Source organism: Gracilinanus agilis, chromosome 6 (assembly GCF_016433145.1).
Source record: "Gracilinanus agilis isolate LMUSP501 chromosome 6, AgileGrace, whole genome shotgun sequence".
Taxonomy (NCBI): domain Eukaryota; kingdom Metazoa; phylum Chordata; class Mammalia; order Didelphimorphia; family Didelphidae; genus Gracilinanus; species Gracilinanus agilis.
Window position 1 is genome coordinate 270,701,015 of NC_058135.1, and position 22,681 is coordinate 270,723,695.

A 22,681-nucleotide genomic window follows, 5' to 3' on the forward strand; every position below is an offset into this window, starting at 1 on the left:
ACCAGTGAGAGCCCTCTCTCACCTGCGTGTGTCCCAAAGCCGGCCCCTCGGATCTCTAGGGTGTGCGGGCTGGGGGGGGGGCAGGTGCTCCTGGGCGGGGGGCGTTCTGAGACCCGTCTGATCGTGAGGCCTGAGAAGCCTTTTACACGGCCCGCTGCTTTCCCAGCAACTCCACCACCGCTAAATCCTTCCCGACCACCCTCATGAGGCTTTCTCTTCTCGACTCGTGTGGTAATGACTGGGCCGATCCTGGGGAGAATCCGGCGGACCCCCACTGGGGCTGTGTTTAGAAAGATGGGGGTAACCCCGGAGAGGAATGCAGATGAGCACCCCGGGGCCTGCAGTAAAGAGCAGGAAGAACCATTTGCTGGGCAGGAAGGAGGGGCACAGAGCAATGCTGAGGGAGCCTGGGAACAAGGGGGAAGTCGGTCAGGCCATTCCACACCCAGATGGGACACTGAGCTGACCTTGGGCAAAGAGCTTTATTCTGTAGATGACAAGGGATTTTATGGAGGACCAATGTGATTACTTTTTTTTCTGTTAAAAAACAAACAAACAAAAAAAACCCTCACCCTCTGTTTCAGAGTCTTGGTTCTAAGGCAGAAGTGTGGTAAGGCTAGGGAGGTGGGGTTAAGTGACTTGCTCAGGGTCACACAGTCAGAAAGTGTCTGAGGCCAGATTTGAACCTTGGACCTCCTGTCTCTAGGCCTGGCTTTCAATCTACTGAGCCACCCAGCTGCCCCCCAAACAATTTCTTTTTGAAGAAGTTTGTTGGGCCATTTAACAAAAAGAAATAGACATGTTGGAAGGAGTTCAGATAGCAGCACCCAAAGCCCTGAATACCCCCAAGGGGCCAAGTTAGGAGAAGAGATCAGAAGGGCCACCACAGCATGACTATCTGGCTGTCTGAGGATTCCAACTAGCCAAAGGGGCTAACCAGGGCAAGCTGGAGGGATTATTTCAAGTGTCTCACTGGACACAGCAAAGAGAAAAGGGCTCAGGTTACAAGGAGAATTCTGGCCAAAGATCAGGACAGATTTCCTGGAGGTACCAGGGAGAAGCTGTACCAGCTCTGGCGCTATCTCAGCCCAACTGGATTGTCCCCTTGAGAAGAAAAGCAATTGGCAGCCCAAGGCAGGCAGGAGACATGCTTCAAGGACACCCCGATGCATCATCCCCACTCTGCGAAGATCCAGGCTAGCAAGTCTCCTCCAAAGGGGAAGGCTTCTATCAGCAGGGAGAGGAGGCCCAGACACCACCTCTCTTCTTCATCTGAGATGGCTTCACCCATTTAAGTGATGGACTCTAAACACCAAAAGGGTGTTTAAAGAGGAAGCAAAACTGTAAACCTAACTTAGGACTTTTTCCTACTTGAAGAATTTCTGTGCCACTGTTTTGAAGGATAAAAATCCAGTAAATAAACAACTGTCATAGGCATAATCTCTTAATTTATTTATCACTAATGGGGAACAGCTGGCTGATGGACTTTAGCACCGTGATGTTGGAGAGACTGGGAACCAGCTTGGCTAAATTAAGAGTGGCTATAGGAGGATGACTTTTCCAATATCAATACTCTGTTTTTTATATTATTTTTTATCCTGAATTTAAACACCCTCCAAAAAAATAAGCCTTTTCATACACAAAGCAGAACACACAAAGGGCTTAAAATGAAATGTGAACCTCCATCTCATAGAGCAAATAGTAAGTTCCATGTAGCACTTTCTTCTGAAAAAGAAACTTCCATCCTGCTTCTCAGGGCTTCTTTCCAAATATCCTTTTTTTTTCTTTTCTGTGCACTGAAAAATGTTTCACCGGCCCTCCTTTGGGGTGTCACTGTTTCTACCTGTCCTCTCTGCTTTGTCCTCCCCATCCCTTGGAACAAATGGTCAGGTGATCGGACTGACCAAAATTCTTAATCTTTCAAAGTTGTTTTCTTTACAGTGCTGTGGTCTTTCCATAATTGGTCCTGCTGGTCCCTAGCCTACAGAATTGACCATGGGTTCCCCACAGCTATGCTGAGGAGCGGAAGTCCTGGTGGATTCTACCCAGCTGGACAGGCTTTGGGTGTGAGTGTGATGATGTGTCTGCTTTGGGAGGTCCAATCTAGCTAGGGATAGAGAGGGGACTCTAAGGGGATCTGATGATTTTTCCCCCCATAGAAGTGGGTGAGATTTATAGTGATGGAGGTCACAGGCATACTTAAGAAGTCTGACAATGCTTCCCACAGATGCTAAGCCTCATGTGGATACTCCATCAATGTTCCTTGGAAGGACAAGAAGGGGCTGAGGCCTGTACTGATGGGGGTGTAAAATCAGGGACCCTTTAAGTGTTGAAATAGAATAAGCAGTGTCAAACCAATTTTACATCTGTGTCATTAGGATCAACATTGGTGATAACTCTCTTGGTATAGTCCTAGTTTTAGGGAAGAAGGACTGAAAACTAACCTGAGATTTGGGACAACACAAGGAAATAATAGTCTTGCAATTCTTCATTTGTTTTTTGTCAGGAGGGGGAAGAGGCATTACCTGAGGCCTCTGAAGTCAGCCTGCAGCCACCTGGCTCTTTTTTCCACAGATATGGTGGCTGTTTTCACAAAGTAACTAACCTACCCTGAATGAGTGATGTGATATGACCTGATTCTGGAACCACTATATCTGTTCCTGTTTTAATGGGCTGACCCAATGATAGTATGACCCAGGGGACAACACAAAATGGTGTGTACAGAGATGAAATGCAGTGAATAAATCCCTGGGATGAACAGGAACCCAGCCTCCACACTAGGTTGAGATTCAAAGACCTGGGTCCTAGGTCCATCTGTCTGTCCATCCGTCCGTCTGTCCATCCATCCATCCACCCATCCATCCCCAGTCTCTCTCCTGAGCTCCAGGCCTGTATCACCACTGACCTTTTAGGCATCTCAAAACAAACATCCCACAGATTATTTCAAATTCCAAGTGTCCAAAGCAGAACTTCTTTTCTGTCCTCTGTGGCTCCTCACTCCATACATACCCAATCTGTCAAATGCTGTCAATCTTGCAGTCCCATCTCTCCTCTCTATCCATCCCTTTTGTCTCAGACCCCACAGGCCCTCCCCATCGCTCACCTGGACTAGAGCAATAACCTCCTGCCTCAGGACTGTCATCTGTCCCCAGTGATCTCCTTAGTGCAGGCTCTGCCCCTCCAGACAGCCCAATGGCTCCCCAATGCTGGCTGCTTCCTACCTTTCCCACAGGACTTTGCCACCTGCTCTCAAGACCCAGCTACATGGTACTTCTGGCTGTTCTTTACCACTAGACTCTGCCTCTGCTCCCATACAAATGGAATAACCCCTGAGCTGAAACCCTGCGTAGTTCAGGGGGCCCTTCCTGGTCCTCTTGTCTGTGACTACCTTCTATCTGCTTCTTTTTGGCCCTCTTCCATTAGAATGTGAGCTCCTGAGAGCAGGGACTGTGCTTTTCTCTTCTTTGCCCAGTGCCTTGCCTCTCTAAAATGTTTTGGCATTGACTTAACAGTTTATAAACCATATAGGAACTCCTCTAGGTCAGGGCTGCTCTGTGTGGCACGTGGCCTCAGACATCAAAGGCATCTCAGAGTCTCTCTGGTCTTGCAAAGCCAGGATGAGAATTCAGGTCTTCCAACTCTAAACTTGGTTAAGAGAGTCAATATGTCTTGAATTGAGATGGGGGCGCAGGTAGAATGCCAATCCTAGGTCCCCTGAAGGGGTGTTGAGGGCCCATGTCATTGTTCTGACATTCTTTGGCCAGCTGTGGCATTGGGACTGGACTACTTCTATTACGACCATCATCATAACCAATAACTAACACTCCCATAAATGGTGGCCTGGAGTCGATTCTACAGTGCCTCCCTGTGAGGATGGGATTAATTCTTCCTTGCCCATTTTTAGATTTAATCACCAAAAGCATATTCACCCACTTATCCTTAAGTATGGGGAGGTCTGTGACTCATGTGTGTGAAAGTGGATGATGAATCAGAATTGACTGACTGCTCCCTGGGAAGTCCTAAGCAAAGCTTTAGCTGTAACTGGTCCATATAAAGTGGTAGGAAGGCACAGGACGTGACAAAAAGAAATGGTCTTTAAAAGTGGCAAGAACTTCCTGTGAGGGGGGCTTTCGCCTTCAACTTGACCCTGGAGGAGCTCCGACTGAGGATTGCTTTCTATAGGATACCACGTGGGTGAGTGAAAAAGGCTGACTTCCTTTTCCCTGACTTGTTCTGGAGGTACTAGCCTCCAGAGAGGCCCCTCGTCTTGGAGGAGATCTCATGGCTAAAACCCTTCCTTTAGGCCCCTTTGCTGGGGCCTCTTAAGCCCTGCCTCGTTTGGACCCGGCCAGAGTAAATATGTACTCTCTCTGATTTCCTTACTTTTACTCTTTCTCCTTTTGTAAACAAACTACCACAAAAAGTTATTTGGAATTGAGTAATAATTCCTGGAGACCACACTCTTATAAATTTAGTCTAACCCTTTTATTTTTACCCTTTACATTTCTGGCCCTTACATCCCTCACAACAATTTTGTGAGATTACAGTGCAAGGGTTATTAAACCCATTTTATAGATGAGGAAACCAAGGCTCAGATGGGAAATTGTATAGATCTATGTAAGTCTCTGAGGCCAGGTTCAACCCCAGGCTTTCTCCAGTCCAGTGGTCTTGGAATGACACTGTGCTTAATTAGATACTGGAGAATTCCAGAGTGGACTTTGTTGTAATGGCTAGGGCTCTTTCTAAGTAAAAACCTACTACATCAGAAGATAGGTCAATCTGAAACAACAAAAATAAGGCCTGAGAAAGCCCCACCCCCACCCCCGAAAGTGAAAAAGAGAATCTATTTTTTTAAAAGACTATTATTTTCTTTTAAAAGAAGTAGTTGAAGGGCAGCTAGGTGGCCTAGTGGATAAAGAGGCAGGGCTAGAGACGAGAGGTCCTGGGTTCAAATCTGACCTCAGATACTTCCTAGCCATGCGATCCTGGTCAAGTCACTTAAACTGATTGTCCTTGTCACCCTTCTGCCTTGGAACCAGTACTCAGTATCAATTCTAAGACAAAAGGTAAAAGTTAAAAAAGAAAAGTAGCTGGCACCTCTCTTATTGGTATCCTACCTGAAATCAAAATTTAGGAAATTTTTAGGAATTGTTTAGGAAACAAAACAAAACTTATCTTAAAAAACTAACTTTGACCAGGTCTGGAAGCACCTAAAGGTGCTGAGCATGTCCTCTCCCAATTTCACAGATATTTTCTTAGTATCTTTGTCCAAAGTGTGATCTAATCTGATTGAGAAATCTTATCAATCTTTAACAATTCATTCCAAAACAAGGTCTTCCTGGTCATCAGTCTTTTTATCATTCTTATTGGAGGCCTAATGAACCACTTTCCAAAAGGAGAGGCCTAGCTAGCCCAGGCAAGCATGCTCCCCGAAAGGGATTAGGGGTAATGATCAGACCCAAAGTCCTTTACACAAGCATCTCTTGAGTTCACCTTTGACCAGGTGAAGAGGAGACTCCTCAGGAGGACTGGTTAAAAGAGGGATTTAATGACTTCTAGGAACATGGTTCTCTTTGACGAATCAAAACCATCACCTAAACCCTGTCCTCCCACTTAATCTTGATTGTGGAATTTTGTCTTTTGTTTGGGAACATGATAAATGATAAGTGGAAATGGCTGTGTCAGAGAGATTTTCAAAAGCATGATGGCTCTTTGTCCTTTTGGATATATATATATATATATGTATATATATATATATAATTTTTTTTTAACTCTAAGCTGAGATGCTTAGAATGATTTATTTATTAATGCATTTATCCCTGGCTGATTTGTGCCCAAAACAGAATCCTGAGTAATTTTGTCACATAGGTATCACTAGAAGTTTAGGACTCAGGAAAGAAACCCAAATCCTTGTTTCTTGGAAATGCCATTATCAAAAGGGGAAAGGGAAGGTGGTGGGTGCGGGGGTCCAACAAAAGAAAACAAATTCTGTTGTCTAAAGGAATCATTTATGAATGTTCTTCAAAGCAGCATCTATGCTACTTTTTGGGGGGACAGAATGAGGGAAACTGGATCCTTGGAGAATAGGATTCTGGGACTAAAGTCACTAGGGGTCTCTGCTCTGGTCATATTGTTTTTTTCTTTCAAAAGCCCTCAGGGGCTCTTGATTTAAGCATTTAAGACCCTTCTCAACCTGGCCCATCTTATTTCTCCAGCCTTCCCCTGCCATTCCCTGTCATGTCCTGTTCAGTCAAGCAGAGGTCCTTTCCACCCCAAATCTTGTCTTCTTGATCTGCTGTCTGCTATGCCTCTGGCTGTTGAACTTCCTTCCTAACTTACAGACCAACCCCCTGAGGTATGGCCTTCCATCCTGAAGCCTTCCCCAACCAACCCACTGCACACACTAGGTGTGATGTTTCCTCACGCTCTGCCCAGACCTCTGCTGGGAGGCAGGAATCTCATCCTTTCTGGGTGCCAGCGCTGGTGCCCTTCTACCAGACTAAATGCCCCCTGACCATGAGCTCAGCATCATATCTGCCTCCATCCTCGGCCACCCCTGCATACCTGGCAGACCCCGGGGGATGATGTGGGCGATCCTGGCTCGTTTAGTGGCTCTAGGCCTCAGAACCACACTGGCAGCACAGCTGGGGAGTCGGGCCGTCTCTAGTGTTTGTAAAACAGGGAGAGGGAGAAGCCCTTGTGGTCTTCACCCCCAGGCCAGTAGCGCCACTCATCTGGGTGAGCCCTGTGGGGAGGGCTCCTCCCACCCTAAATCTATTCTCGGGCTCCGGCCTTGTTTCTCTGAGGGGACACACGGGCTGGGAAGCAGGAATGAAAGCAAGCCTTCCCCAGCGGGGCTGTCTCTGGCCTCCAGAGTGGAAAGGACTTTGCCAGATGCTTTTCGAGGTGGGCTTTTGACCCTGGCAGCCCTGTACTGTCTAGTAAAGCAACCATGTTCAGGCCAGGATGTCGAGTTCTTGTTTCTGACCTGCCTGAAATGAATGCAGGAGGGAAGGAGGTGGCAGCAGCTGTAGTGCACTCTGGGCTGGTGCTCGCCTCCAGGAGGCCTGCCCAGCACCCCGGGGGCCCTGCAGCTTGTACCTGTTTCTCCAGGCTCGGTTTGCTGAGCTGCACAGTCTGAGGCCCAGCCAGGCGGGCCCCGGGAGCGGCGATCACAATGCTGGTGAGCTGGGCCATGGGGAACGTCTTGGCGATGGTGGCTGTCTGCCCATTCACAACGCGCACGGGGTGGATGGAGTTCTGGGAAGTGGGCAAGGATGTGGGGGTGAACTTGGTCAGCATCACAGGCCTCTGAATGAGCTGAGGGGCTGCCAGCATTGGAGGAGGGGCTGGGGCGATGGGGATGTTGTTCTGGGCCACTGGTTTGGGCCGGACCTGTAGGGGAACAAATTAAAGAGCGGCCCTGCATCACCGTCTTTATCCAAAACGTTTCTTAAGAGTTAGAAGCAAGATTTAGTCAATGAACTGATGTAATCTGTTCTCAGAAGAGGCTACCAGTTCTTGAGAACCCTTTTTACTATGGAGGCCCTACTGGTGTGCCCACCTATCCCAGGAGTCCCTGGCACTGGTGCCCATCACATTTCTTCTCTCTACACAGAGCTGGTCACAGTTCACATGGAAGTTCTTTCATAGATGCCAGAGTCCCGGCTCCCCTCTGAACTGCTTGCTCTTTGCTGCCATGCCACTTGTGCTGAGCCCTAGAAAAAGCTCCAGACTCACTTTTGCTAAAATGTGCTTCCTCCTGTGAGGTGGTCCCCAATGGGAATTCCCATCCTGCCTGCCAGAGCGTCACCCTGAGAGGCCTTGACCTAGTCATCAGGGCACCAGTGTGAGTGAGACACAACCACACTAATAACCCATCTTGGTCCTTGGAAGGTCATGACGCTCTTTCCTCACAACAAACAACTCGATAAATTAATATTAATTATGTCATCATTCCTCTTGAGGAGAGGAGGAAAAGGGGTGCTCAAATGAAACTGACGACTTGCCCAAGGCCACCCGGCCAGCCCGGAAGTGGGCTCAGGCTTAGCCAGGCCTTGGCCTTCTGGGCTTTAAGGTAGCAGATCTCAGCAGGCTTTCGAGGGAGGCTCCCTCCTGCTTCTCGCTTTCTCTGTGGTTGGCACACAAGCCCGGGTTTGTAAGAAATACAGGGAAAAAGATCTCTGGAGATCGTTGTGTCTCTCCATTGTTACCAGGAAGGATCTGGCCAAATCATGCCAGAGTTCACCTTATGATTAGAGATGTCCGGCTGGGGCCTTGAATCCTGACAACATTTCTAACATTCTGCCTGCCCTGGCCCCAGGCCTGAGACCATCTCGGAGGGGCCTCTTAAGTGCCAATGATGTGCCACCCCTCTCCAGGGAACAGAAAACAGTAGCCAGAAACCGTTTGTCAGACAAGAACTGAAGAGAATAGATTGAGAGGAGGGGCAACATGCTTATGGGCTGCCTTTCCCTTCCCTGGCCTTGTCTTTGGCCCACTTACCTGGGGAAGAAAGTTGGGACGAGGAGTGAGTCTGGGAGGAGGGATAAATTGTGGTACTTTGATGGGCTGAGGAGGTGTTGCTTGAACCTGCTAAGCAAACATGAAAAAGGTAGTTAAACGGGGGCGTGGGGTGTGTGGGGGTGATCATTTGGGTGCAAGACACCTGAGCTAAGTTCCATAAGAGTATTTTAAGGCTCATCTCTCTCTGCCCCCCCCTTCCAACCTCCAGGCTTTCACTGTGATGCACTTTCTTTTCCTCTCGCTCTCTCAGAACCACATTTCTGTTCCTTCACAGGCCTAACTTTAGAGCATCACTGGCTTGGCAAACTTAACCAATTTCCCTCAAAACTCTTCAGCATTTGTGCTTGCACTGTATATTAAAAAAATCAAAGTTGGCTCTACAGCATGGGGAAGTTTTGTAAAATTTGGCTGGGTGGCCAAATGGTTCTTCTCCTAATAGGCAAGCTCTTACCTGAACAGGTTTAAATATAATAATAATGAATAAGTTTCTGGCAAAGACTGGAGTGTACCTAATAAGGACTAGTAAGAATGGCTTGGCTTGGAATTTTGCAGAAATAATAAAAAAGGCTTTAAACTGAAAAGAGAGGACAGAGGGAAAACTGCCTAAATAAATCCACTAAGCTAGATGTGTGGGAGGGAAGAATGGCAGTAGAAATACTCAGAATTAAAAGTAGAAAAAAAACTAAAAGAAAGGCATAAGCAATCAAAACCTACAACCTTGAAATGATTTTGAGGAAGAAGATTGACTTCCTGGGTACCTGTGACTGAAATGTGGATCTGGAACACGATACTTTATTCAGCAAAAACAAATGGGTAAAGGGAGCAAAAAGGGAGGAGCTATACAGAAGTGGAAACAAAATTGATGTCATCATTGGGGAAATGTCTCAACAAACAGATAGAAGCCTGCAATGAAATGTGACTGAAACACAAGGCACAAGGAGGGGAGGGAACACAGAGAAGTGCAAAACATTTCTGTGACTCAAACACAGCAACATCAATGCCAGAACCGAACATCCAGTAATCCTAAGGGCCAAGCTTGGTCCCCTCTGTAGAGATGGGCACTGAGGGGAAGGCACATCTCACACACGTGCCAATTCTGTCAATGTACTGGTTTGTTTTGATACCCTGAGCCCCCTCGCTGCCCTTCTCTCCTTTTTGCATTTTTTTTTTGTTATTGTTACAAGGAATGGTCTATATGGAAAGAAAAGAAAAGGATATATTAGGAAATAAAAGTAATGTAAAAACAGGAGCTATCAAAAAATTTAGAAGAAAATCAACGAATACAGAAGCAAAATTGATCCTGCCCCTTAGATTATATTAAAGATGGCAAGAAGTAGATGAGGAGTCTGTGAGGAAGACCTCCACTGTGATGGAGTAAGAATGAAAGACTTCATGGTTCTGGACACCTGCTAGAAGGTTCCCTCCTCCCAAAGAAGAGCACTTTGACTTAAGGATCATTGAGTCTCATCATTCAAAGAGAATTTCTACTCTGGCCCTGATTTTCACCATTAAAGAAAAATGGGATACTGGGATGGAAATGATGGGAGCTTTGGGGGTCACGTCTTCTCAGATTTGGTGACAGAGAAGCAGAGGAGATCCTAGAAATAGACTGACATATATGTCTTGAGGTGAGTTCTTTTCAATGGGTGCAATCTCATGGACTCTTGATTTGACAGGAGAAGTAGGCACACGTGGGCTCTCAAGAATAAAATCCTGAAGATGGCAAGAGAAATGACAGTGACCAGGCACTGCTGAAAAAGTATACATATAGGGCAGGAGCAGATGGAGAGCAGAAACGCCGAAGTGTGACAAAGTCTGGGAGAATCCGAAAAGGAAAAAGATGATAATGATGGAGAGCTGAGAACAGGGAGGGCTCTTCAGACCCATAAAAGAGGTCTAGAGTGCAATGCCTTGGGGATCTGTGTTTGGTCCTATGCCACCAAATACTTTTATAAAGTAAAGACTTGGATAAAGTTATATAGTCAGTATGCTTCTTAAAAGACACAAAGCTAACTAAGATAGGGAACAGGCTGGACAACAGTCTTAGGCTGGAATGTTGGGCTGATTGTAATGAGACAAAACTTAACAGGGATATAGATAAAGTCAAACTCTAGGGTTCACAGTAGCAACTTCACAAGGGAAATATGGGAATGGTAAGACTAGGTAATGGTTTCTGTGACAAAGATGGGGGATTCACTGGATTGACTGCAAGATCCATAAGTCTGAGGTGTTCCATGGCAGGCAGACTAATCAATGTGACATCAGGTGACGTGAGGAGAGGCATGTGTCCAAGACTAGGAGACCACAGACCTGAGGTACTTTGCCTGAGCTGGAACCCAGCTGGATGCTCCTTTTCATGGTCTGTTAAAGTGAAATGAAAACTAGGAATTCTCCTGGATTCCTTTTTACTTTTAGAAAACAGATCAGCAGCAGAGTTAAGCAGGCCTGGTCCTGGATTACTGACGGTCACAGAGGTGATAATAACATAAATTATTTTTATGGCTACATAGATAATAATAACAGTTATCATTATTGATGGTTGTATTGGTAATGACAATTATTACTGATGGTCATACATTATTATTATTATATGTTATGGAGATTATTCTTCTTCATGGTTATAGAAGCGATAATATCAATTATTATTGATTGCTTTATAGATAACAATTATTATTACTGATGGTTGCATTGGTAATAATAATGATTATTACTGATGATCATAGATTATTATTATAGGTTATAGAGATGATTATTATTGAAGGTTATAGAGATGATAATATCAATTATTATTGATTGTTTTATAAATAACAATTATTACTATTGATGGTTATATAAACAAAACAATAATTATTATTTATTTTCATTGCATCTACTTCACAGGGTTGTTGTGAGGACTAAATGAGGATAATCACTGTACAACACAGTGCCTGCAATATAGTAAATGCTTATAAATGTTTACTATTGCTGTCGTCGCTATAGGTTTATGCCTTGTATATATTGTTTCCCTCGTTGCAGTCAAATCAACAAGGCTTTATGAAATGCCACAGGCACTGTGCTCAGTGCTGGGAGTACCAAGACATGTAGAAGATGGTCCTGCCCTTGAGGAGCTATCAGTCTAACAGGGGAGACAATGCTCAAACAAGTTTGGCCAAACATGCCATAGACAGGATAAAATGGAGATAATCAACAGATGCTGGCAGTAAAGAAGATCAGGAAAGGCTCATTGTAGAAGAGGGGCTTTTTGCTGGGTCTTAAAGGAGGCAGAGATGAGAAGGAAGAGCATTTCAGGCCTGGGGGGAAATCCAGGGAAAACAGAATCAAGAGACGGGAGTGTCTTGTGAGAGAACCAGGCAGCAAGCCAATGCCACTGGATCACAGAGTATGTATCTACATGGAGAGCACTAAAACATACAAATCTTTAAAAAGCCAGAGGATTTTTTATTTGGTCCTAGAGGTTAACAGGGAGCCACTGAGTTGACTGAAAAAGGGGTGACAGGGTCAAGGGCTGCTTTGTTTAACAGCATCCTTGGTACAGTACACTGCTGGCACGCAGTGGGCACTTAGGTACTTATTAAATCTACTATCCATGTCTCTCCTTCCCCAAGAGTTCAGTTCTAGGGGCCACAAGTTAGAAAGGATATTGAGAAACTGGAAATTATATCAAAGGGCCCAGAATGAAGAAGGGTCTGCAGTCCACATCAAAAAGGAATGACTGAAGGAACTGGAAAATGGTGAGCCTGAAGAAAAGATGACTTAGAAGTCAGAACCATAACTATTCCAAGACTGAAGGACTATCAGATAGAGGAGGGACTAGACTTGCAATAAGGTGCATCTTGGCTCCATGTAAAGGAATCTTTTCTAACTCCTGAAACCCAGTGTGCTGCCTTGGGAGGGAGGGAGTTCTCCTGCACTTGGGAGTCCTTGATTACTTGGATCTATCATATTGGGGAATCTTGACGTTCTCTACTCACTGGTGAGGAAGAACTCCTTAACTCCTGGTATCTGACAAAACTGTGTGACCCCATGCCAGTCTGTTTCATTTTCATGAATTCTGTGTAGATTTAGAAATATTAAACCCTCCAACAAGCAGGCCTCTTTCAGAAGCACTAATATCTGACTTCTTGCTGGCCTTTTACAAAATGATTCAGATAGTTTTCTCCAAAGCATTGAGTTTCACAACTTACAAAAAGACTTTCCTAACCATTGTTCTGGGGTTTTCTGCTGGAGGAGGCTATTTGTTTTTCTCTTGAGAGACCTCCGCAATGACACCATCTACTTATAGAATTTGTTAGTATTTTTAAAGTGTTCTAAATGCCTCTTGAATTTCCTGAGTTTGATCACATAGAGATATATGAAAAAGAGCACTGGAGAGCCAGGAAATGCTGCTTAAAGAATTCAGCGTCTGAAGGGAATTTGGCAGAGTCTGAAAGGTCCCTAAATGGATCTAGTTTATAAACACCCAGAGAGACTCTGAACCCTCATCCACAGATCTGCAAGGACCATGTTGACTGGCTTACCAAAGTCACGGTGTTTTTTGCCACAATTTGAACAGCTTCTGCCCCGGGCCCAGGGACCTTACTGGACGTCTGGAGGTTGACCGGTGTGCTCTGCACGTCGGGGCTGAGCACGGCCTTCTGGCTGTTGATGGCAGTCACCATGGCAATGGTGGGTCTCTGGGCCACGACAGAGGCAGGCATGGTTGCGGTTGCTGCTTTCAAGACAAGAGGTAGTGTCTTTGTGGTGATCATAGAAGCTGTAGTTACAGTCTTCTAAAGGAGAGAAAACGTAGGTTAGGATGATGCAGTATGTCTACACTGGCTGCTATGATGTTCCTAATTTTGGAGGGAAACAAAACACTTATTTCCACAATCCATCAATGGTTCTACATCATCACTTTCCTTCTGTCCAACCGATATACATTCACTCTCATCCTTCCAAGAGTAACCTCATGAAAACTTCTGCAAGCTTAATGTGCTCTCAGAGAGAATGGGGCTCTAGAGACAAAGGAAGGAGGGTGAGAATGTCTGTTTTGAACACTGACTTAGTTTACACTTTTCATACTACTCTGAGATACTAATAAACAACAGGTGGAAGTTCCAAAGTTGATAGGGATATGTCTTCTTTGCCTTCACTTTTTATGTTCTCATCAAGCTGAGGAGAAAACTGCCCCCTAACGTTAGTTATTTGTCACTGACATAAAAGCTGGGATAAAAGTTCAGTTTCTGATTATTAACCTGAGGAGAAAGAAAAGACACTAACTCAGGGATCATCACAATTTAATTCCTCTGTGCCTCCCAGTTTTATGAAATGTTATCAACACATTAAATGAATCAATATTTGTTCCAAGTAGTATAAATCCTCTAATTTTATAGTTAATCGTGACTACAGAAACCTCTGCAGAGTGGCACCGAAATAATCGGCAGTCAAGAAAAAGACAGCAAAGTGGATGCAAACACCTGAATTCAGAAAGAAACCCAAGGACAGAGACTTGGGATGGGGTGAAGTGCCTGACTTGTTTCTACCAAGGCTACTTTGACCTAGGGAACATTTGTTGGGGTTCTTTGAATGGAATATGACGAGATCAATAGCCATACCACACCATGGAGGACCCAGACCTTTCAGCGACAATAAAAACCATCTGTTCAGACTAGCTATTTGGTGATGCTAGATGACTCAAAAGCTCTCCTTTCTTCTATCAGCAGATCGCAAAGTCTCCATAGGAAATATAAGTGTCTTCCCTTACTATTTATGTACTTTTAGTTTCTGTTCATCAAACTGTTCCATGTTTAGTTCCTGTTTGTTTACAGTTTCTGTCCCCTGACCCACTCTAACACACACACTGGCTTCTCTGCACATTGAATTAAACACATTCACGATTTGGCCCATTCCACCACAGCAGGATACATATGATTCAACATTCTTCACTAATAACAAGAAGCAAAATGCCCCCAAACCTTTGCCACCCCCTCTTTAAAAGGTCAGTGCACAAATCACTTTCCCAATCTTCCTTAACCTCAGTTATAACCTAGAGATCACAACACTTAACTATTACTGTGTGAGAGAGAGATGATCAGCTCTTCTGAGGTGATGGAAACTAGAGACCTTAGCTTATTGAGATATAATGTAGACACGTTACTGACTGTTTTTCGTGGGCATTTAAAAAATATAACATTTAGCATAAACATTTAGTTAGTAAACAGTTTTCCCAGTTATATTGTTCAATATGTCCACAAAGATCTTGACAGTACTGTCTGTCTAATTTCTCCCTACAATTTAGCTCCTTCTTCAAGGGGGGGGGCATTCTTCTTGGGTCTGACTCTTGCTTCATTCATGGAGATCACCATGAACATGGCAGCTGATCCGGAGACAGAGCAGTTAACCAGTAATTCCTACTTTTGCTTAAATCATGACCTCAGTCCTATCAATGCCTTCAGGGACCTGTCTGGCCCAGGGGGTAGGGAGTACATCCATCGATCGCCATCTCTGCCAGGCTCTGGAGACACAACTCTTTTGTCTGCTATTTCTAGGTATGATGTAGAAGCTCCACTTTGCTGATTCTATGCCAGTTCTTAGTTTAGACCAAGGAGTAGATGAACACAAACCAATAAGGATTGGTGTTCTCAAGGCCAAGGGAGCTGAGTTTTAGAAATCTAGCAAAAATGATTTTTTCTTTTAAAATTTTCCCATAATAGAAAAAAAGACAATGAAGAAAGGGGAAAGGACACATCTGTTAGGAAAGTCTTTACATTTTGATGGAAGCAAACTGATGCCTTCCATGTAAAATTAGCTCAATGTCTGAATACAGTGAATTAAAAGTGGCAGTTTCCTGGATCTTTCGCTAGAGGGCCCTTTAACTTTGAATAAAACTCAACTCATGACACAGAGATGACCTGGAAGTTAATGCTCAAATGCGTAGCAAGGAGCACTGAGAATCACAAGATATTTACTTTGCAATCAAATTTTTTTGCCAGCAAAGCAGAGAGTGTTCACATAAGATTAGACAGGCTCCAATATACATGCACATGGAGAGTTTATTTCTCCTGCACATCTATTTTAGATCACTTTGTCTATTATTGTGAAATGTCACTGTTCTACAAAGATAGGAAGTGAAAGCAAAGATTCTCCCCCCTCTTTCCTCTGAGGGTTTATTTTGTGGTACATTTTATTAATTATTTTTTTCCTGCTGTTTATATTGTAAATGAAAGTTGCTTTAAAAAAAACTATAGGTATTTTGATTGGCATTTATAAAAAATGGACCTAAAGACATTGAATATATTAATCAGATCAGCAAGTGATGAGGTGTTCAGAGAGCACATTTTTGGCTATTTCCAAGGAAACAAAAATTGCAAGAGAAAAGGAAAGCAATTAGGACCGTGCTTCTCTAATCACATCATTTGGAACAAACACTTTGAGTGGAAGATTTCCATGGGCTACATGGTAACAAAGAAAACTCTTTCATAACAGGAAAGAGTCAATTTTACCTTCCACCCTTCACATAAACACAGTGTGCTCAAAATGTACCATAGAGCATGTCTAAGCTAGCCCAAGCCCTATTTGAAAATAACTAACTCAGTGATAATTGCCAAACCCGGCCAGCTAACACTGGGAGTCAGCTTAGAATTCCCAAACTCCGAAAAGCCTCCCTAAGCAGGGATATAAAAAGCACACCTTTCTTGCTATTTGAATCGTTGCAAAGTGGGATTCTCTTTTTGGCATTGTTACATTTTAAGAATAATAGACACAGGGGCAGCTTCATAGCTCAGTGGATTGAGAGCCAGGACTAGAGATTAGGTTCAAATATGGCCTCAGACACTTCCTAGCTGTGTGACCCTGGGCAAGTCACAGCCTCTCTGATCTTCAGAATCTCTAAGCCTATATAGATGGGTACTACTATGGAATTGGTAGTTTCTCAAAAGATTCACCCAATAATCCTTCTTTTGAAAAATCCTGATCTTTTTCTCAGCTGAATTAAGGGATTTGTTCTCAGGAGAGAATAGAAGTATCTAAGAAGTCAGGCAATGATTAATAGCAGCTACAGAAAAGTGGGAGAAAGTGGCTAGGTGGCTCAGCGGATTGAGAGCCAGGCCTAGAGAAGAGAGGTCCTTCAAATCTGGCCTCAGACATTTCCTAGCTGTATGTCCCTGGGCAAGTCACTTAACTTCCATTGCCTAGCCCGTACCACTCTTCTGCCTTGGAACCAATACACAGTATTAATTCTAAGACTAAAGGTAAGGGTTTAAAAAAAAAAGAAAAGAAAAAGAATAATAATACACCTCTCGAATACAAAATTGTAAATTCCACCCAGCCAAACTATACATAAATGTTGCCTCATCTGTTTCCACCACACATAATTCTGCATATCTGTTTGGTCTTTTAATTTAATAAAGGATCATCTACATGGAGTTGCTTTTTCTTTTTTTATTGTCCACTCTGCCTGAGTATTCAGGATCCACACTCCTTATTATCAGGGTCATCATGAAGTCCCCTCCTGGTGGACTGCCCTCCTTAAGCCTCTAGAAAATCCCAAAGCCCTGCACTATCCTGGTGTAGGATATAGAACAACTTCTGTGCTCTGCCCACTCCCAGGGAGGCAGGAAGGCAGCTTGTTGGGGAACTCAGGGGTGGGAGGAAATCTCTGTTCCTATCATCCAGATTTCATTATTCGGGATGTCCCAAAATCTTAGTGCCTTAGTAAGCAAGCTCTCATAACTTGTAACAGATTTTGAAAGCAATATAGCTTATAAATGATATCGCTTAAGAGCTATATTATCATAGTTTAAGAAGGCACGAAGACTTTTGGGACAACCTGTCTTGAACACAGCGGCCTACACATGGCTACTGAGCCACGTCCTGACTAGCTCCAAACCCTATAACAACATCTTCTCTGATTGGCACAGAATATCAGTTATAAAGCTGCTTTTGAGAGACAGCATTAAACCAGCAACTTTTTTTTTTTTAATTTTTTTTTTAATTTTAAACCCTTTATTTCTGTGTATTGACTTATAGGTGGAAGATTGGTAAGGGTAGGCAATGGGGGTCAAGTGACTTGCCCAGGGTCACAGAGCTGGGAAGTGTCTGAGGCCGGATTTGAACCTAGGACCTCCTGTCTCTAGGCCTGGCTCTCAATCCACTGAGCCACCCAGCTGCCCCAAACCAGCAACTTTTTAAGTTCACTATCAACACAGAGTTGACTATTCACTAACCTGCCTCTATTACATCTAGATGAAGAATCTGGTGGTCAGGCCAGAAGAATTTCCCTACTTAAGGGTCATTTCTACTCCTAAACATGACCTCTCTGTGTACCTCCCGGATCATTAAGCTAGTTTAAGTCCTTGGCTGGTGAATCCATTTGGAGCCTCCCATTGAATTTTGCTGACTGCATAGCAACACCCCAACAGAATCGCCTGGATCTCCCAGAGGAAGTTTCCTTTGTTTTCACTGCATTGGACACAGCCATGGCTTAGAAATGCCTTTGTTCCTTTGTACCATTTTGTCCATAGCAAGAATCACCAGTGATTTGTTGTTTTCAAACTAGTCCCAGGGACGCAGACCCTGGAACTCTTCAATTTCTAATATTTAAATTTGACAGAGGAGGAAGAAACAATTTAACTTGCCAAAAGAAGTTCCACTCATTAATAGTACTGGCCAAAGTTACTGGCTCAATGAAATGATAATAGGTCTTCAAGTCTACATTGAGGCAAAACTTCTGAGCAGCAAAGGGATATTACTATACCTTTCTTAAGCTTAGACTTGGATGCCTTTTTTCAGGTAGGTGAGATATCATCCCCTCTTCCTTCCTCGGCAGGGAAGCAGCTGCCATTCTGTTTTTAAAATGGGGGTGACGGCCTGCCTGCTTCACAGGGTGGACAAATCTCAACCTGGGATACTACTGGGAGTTACTGCACCTGTAATAACACAGGGCCTTCCTTCCCAGACTTCTGTGGGGCAGGTGTCTGGGCTGTACACAGAGGAACCTCAGACCCGTCTAGGGCTTCTGAGGCCAGACTACTCAGAGGTAGGAAGCAGCGCCCTCTGCCACCAAGGTCCTGCAGGATCCTCACCTTGAGCTTAGAACAGAGTCACTCAGCCCTGGTGGGAGCTGGCTGCTCGGGAATGGGCTCTGGGAGGAACTAGGGCCCTGGTTTTGCCCGAGGAGATGGTCAGCATCTTCAGGAGGGGTCAGTTTTGAGGGAAAGAAGGGAGAACACTGGACTAGAGTGCTGGAAATTCTGCCTCCTGTGCTGGGGAGGAGCCTGTGAAGATTCCGGCCCTTACAGAGCTGACCACAAGACTTACCTCCCTCTACATGGAGCATAGGATGGGGGATAACGGCTGAACCCTACCTCACATGTCCTCCTGTCATACATGGCTAAGAGAGAGCCTCTCTGAATTTCAGGGAGGCTGCTTCTCAGGTGGCAGCCACCTGGCCCTTGTCTCTGTGGCCCAGCAGGGCCTGCCACGAGGAGTGCTTCCCTACGACTCCTGGGGGGTGGGAGGGGGCTTACCTGGGATGGGGCGGTCAGGTTAGGAGAGGGGGCAGCTGGTTGCTGCTGGTGGTGGTACTGCTGTTGCTGCTGCTGCTGCTGTGGGAGTGATGGGAGTGGTGGGAGCGGCGGCGGTGGCTGCTGCTGGGCTGTCGCAAGCTTGTTTTCAGACTGCGACAATGGCTGGATTTGGAACTTGTCTGGCTGTTCCTGTTTTACTATCAGATTCTTCCGAAGCTGTTCCACGACCCTTTTCTACCAGATAAAGACAAACAAACATAAAGGTGTTAGACTATTATCCCTGCCGATCCCCTCCTCTTGCATTTCCACTGACATAAAATATAACCAGCAACTACCTTTGAGGAGTTCAAAGTACCTTACAGGAATTAACCCGAAGGATGTGGTGAAGAGCCACCATTTTAAAAAGGAAAGGGCTTGTTCAAGATAGCTCAGGAAGTCGGGGGGATTATCCAGGGGCACAACACAGACTGACTTACTTCTGGCCTTGGGCTCTCGCCTTGCTCCTACATCAGTGGGGTCTCCTCTGTCTATGGATTCTTTTAAAACAATTAAGTACCAAATGAAATAATTCCTACAACTCTTACAAATTCCTATAAATAAACAGCAGATTTAAAAAACTACAAGATCCTCTTGCTCTGGGCAGTTCCTTGCTAAGTGGTGGTTTTGGGGAAAAAAGCAAAATGGGATAGGCCCTTGAGAAGACCCAAGAACAGGTGGGAAATGGAAGGAGCTGGAGGCCCAGGATTAGGTCTTCCAATCAGTTTCTTTTAAGTTTTTGGGATCCTGTTCAAGTTCAGGCAAACCATCATCAGACGGGCCAATATTGCCCCCCACCCCTCTTTATTTATGTCCCGTTATGCCCCTTGGCAAGTACTTGGTGTCTGTGGGTGTGGGGGGGAAGGTCAGATGTTGAGAGCTGACCTCTGGCTTGGAGGAATGGAGTAACAGTCTGAGAGGGCAAATGGATCAGTTTGGGAGATGTGTAGGCTAGGCTGAACCCATACATTCTTCAGAGATGGGGCTAGATTAGATCCTTTTATCTCACATGTATGGGCCTAGCCCCAGAGCATGGACCCTTATATTTCTGATACAGATTAAGGGTAGAGAAAAAGGTGAACAAAAAGGACAAAAGCAAGAGTTTTGTGTCTTCTTGTTCATGTTCCCATTCCCATTTAGGGTCCTGGCATGTCTTCCTGTACCATGTATTCCCAAGGACCCAGATCCAGGGAATTCTTGTTTACATTTTAAAATAATGATGTAAAAAATTTTCAAAATGAGTTCCATCAAATATTGAAAAAGCAGCACTAACATACCACTTCAGGAATTTTACCCAGGTCTAAAAACATCATTTGATTCCTAGTTCATGAACGATTTTTCAGAAATGAGGGTCAACTAATTGAAAAGATAATCGTCCACACCCTATGGCACCACCTCATCGGTGGATGGGCCTGTTCAAAGTCTGTGAATGGCCAAAGAACAAGTCAACTCAATACGGAATGCTTATGAAGACTGAAACTCCCAGACGCTCTGACTCGCCTTTCTCCTGCACGAAGAGAAACATGACGACAATACTATACCTTCTCTCTGGGGGGAGGTGGGAGGGAGAGGGATAATTCGGAATTTTCCATGTAGATTTTACCCGTTCAGTGACTGCCAGAACATTTAGACATTTAAGAATTGAATAATTATTTAGAACTGCTTTCAGCTCTCTCCCCCCAGACATTAAACATGTTAACAAACTCTCCAGAATGCGACGTCAGCAGTCAGCAGCCCGAGAAAGGGCTGCACGACCATTTACAGAAACCAGCTCAAATCAGGGGGAGGAGGAAAACCAAGAGGAAATAATACACCGCCAAGGTGACAGCTGCCAAAAAGGAACTCTGAATAAAAACGGCCCAGGAGCCGAAATCATTACTGTACCAGGCACAAAAGGAAAGGGTGTTTTTCTCCTCTACAGCCATCCTTAGGAAAGTCAGTGGGAATGGTGCTCTCCGACTGCCTGCCTCACTGAAGGAGACCAGCAGCAAGGGACAATGCAAGCCACTAGCTCGGCTATGTACAACAGACGGAACAGTAGGGAAAAGAGGGAGAAAGGGGATGGAGGCTCGAGTACTCCTCAGCCATATGGCTAGAGCACAGGCCCAGCCAATCAGAGCCCGAGCTAGCCGAGTAGGAGTCAAGTGAATCACATTGCATTCACAACTGTTCCTCCCCCAGGGCCTGAAACAAAGCCCACAGAAGCTTGGGAAAAACAGGATCAAAATAGGGACAAACTTTCACTAGTCCTCCAGAGGGGAGAAAAAGGAAGACCAAGAAAGGACAGAGAGAAAGGGAGCAAGGAAAAGGGGCCGTGCAGCCTGGGGCCTGGGTCAGATCATGGAAGTTGGGAAAACTTTGGGGTTTTTTTTCCAAGGCCAGTGCTGGCATTTCACAAAGCCCAGCCTGAGAGGTGCCCCTCTGCTGCATTCCTGCTGTCCCAGTAGATCTACATTAGGTGGGTGGATCCTGGGGGCAGGGGGAAGAAGGAGAGATCAGCCAAGACTTTTTAGGTTTCTCTGAAATTCATCTGGGAGAGAATACATTATTGTAAGACTCCTTCCACAGCCTAGGAGCTGCAGCCCCAAAGGCTGAGGGGCCCTCGGTTTGGGGGTGGCTGATGGTTCCCTTGGAAAGGGTACTATGGATCAATGCGAGGAACACAGATTGTCCCCATCCACTGCAGGGCCATTCTTCCATGCTTCAGTGGCACTTTTATGTAGAGATAAAGAGTGGGGGCAACTTGGGCCTTCAGAAGGTAAGTGGGTAGTGTGCTGCGTAGGGTCAGCTGAAGTTCATGAATGGCTATGGCTAAAGGAACTTCCTTCCGGCTCCTAAATTGGTAAACCTTATTAATCCCTTTAATCAAGGAAATGATGAGTTTTGCTGGCAAACGGAATGTCTTCTAACTCTTTAATGATGATCACACTGTTGTAAACAGTTTGACATTTTCGGCATTAGACACATGTACGAAAAACCTTTAAAACTTATCAACCCCCTTGGAGCATCTCTGCACAGTCCTGTGAAAAGCCCACAATTCACAAGCAGGTCATTTCTTAATCAGGCATTTACAACTCAAGGAGAGTCTAAAGACAGAAAAGACAAAGAGGACATAAAATGTGGAGGTGGGGGTGGGGTGGGAAGGAAACAGAAGAAAGGGAGAGATGGGGGGGGGTAGAATGGAGAGAAGAAAGGAGGGAATAAGAGAAAGTTAAGGCCCTCTCATTTTCTCTCAGTCTATCCTTTATAAAACAATAGGTGGGCTTGCCAGGCCACTACACCGGCTAGTACCAGCCCCCTTCAATCCATCTGTCAAGAATCGTTCCATAAACCCAGCATGTAATTCAAGGCCCAGATTCCCTTGACATCCGCATCACTCGGTCTCATCAGGGCTTGTTCAGGCAGAAGAGTTCACAGAGCCTCTGACATCTCATGTCACTGTTTCTAAGACAGGTAGTCTTGGTAATCAATATTGTGACATTCAGCGATACTATCATCTTGTTCACACGACAGCAGGCCCAATCTCAAAGAAAAACACATCGAGATTTGTTGGTCCGATTCAGCAGAAAGTCAGGCTGGCTTCTCTGCTGCCTAAGCCAATTTTTCTAGGCTCC

The 22,681-nt window shown here is 44.9% G+C and overlaps 1 protein-coding gene across 4 annotated transcripts in view; it reads right to left on the minus strand.

Annotated features, from left to right (window-relative positions):
- The window catches only part of PHF21A (PHD finger protein 21A), a 186,206-nt gene that overhangs the window by 13,068 nt on the left and 150,457 nt on the right, over window positions 1-22,681 (minus strand). For 3 of the 4 annotated variants that reach the window (XM_044680185.1, XM_044680187.1, XM_044680186.1), the window contains 4 exons: window positions 19,032-19,265; window positions 13,044-13,295; window positions 8,506-8,595; window positions 7,102-7,395 (listed from right to left, as the gene is read on the minus strand). In XM_044680185.1, coding sequence (XP_044536120.1) covers window positions 7,102-7,395; window positions 8,506-8,595; window positions 13,044-13,295; window positions 19,032-19,265 — 870 coding nt within the window. The remainder of the gene's footprint in view (window positions 1-7,101; window positions 7,396-8,505; window positions 8,596-13,043; window positions 13,296-19,031; window positions 19,266-22,681) is intronic. The other variant, XM_044680188.1, reaches the window with a different exon arrangement.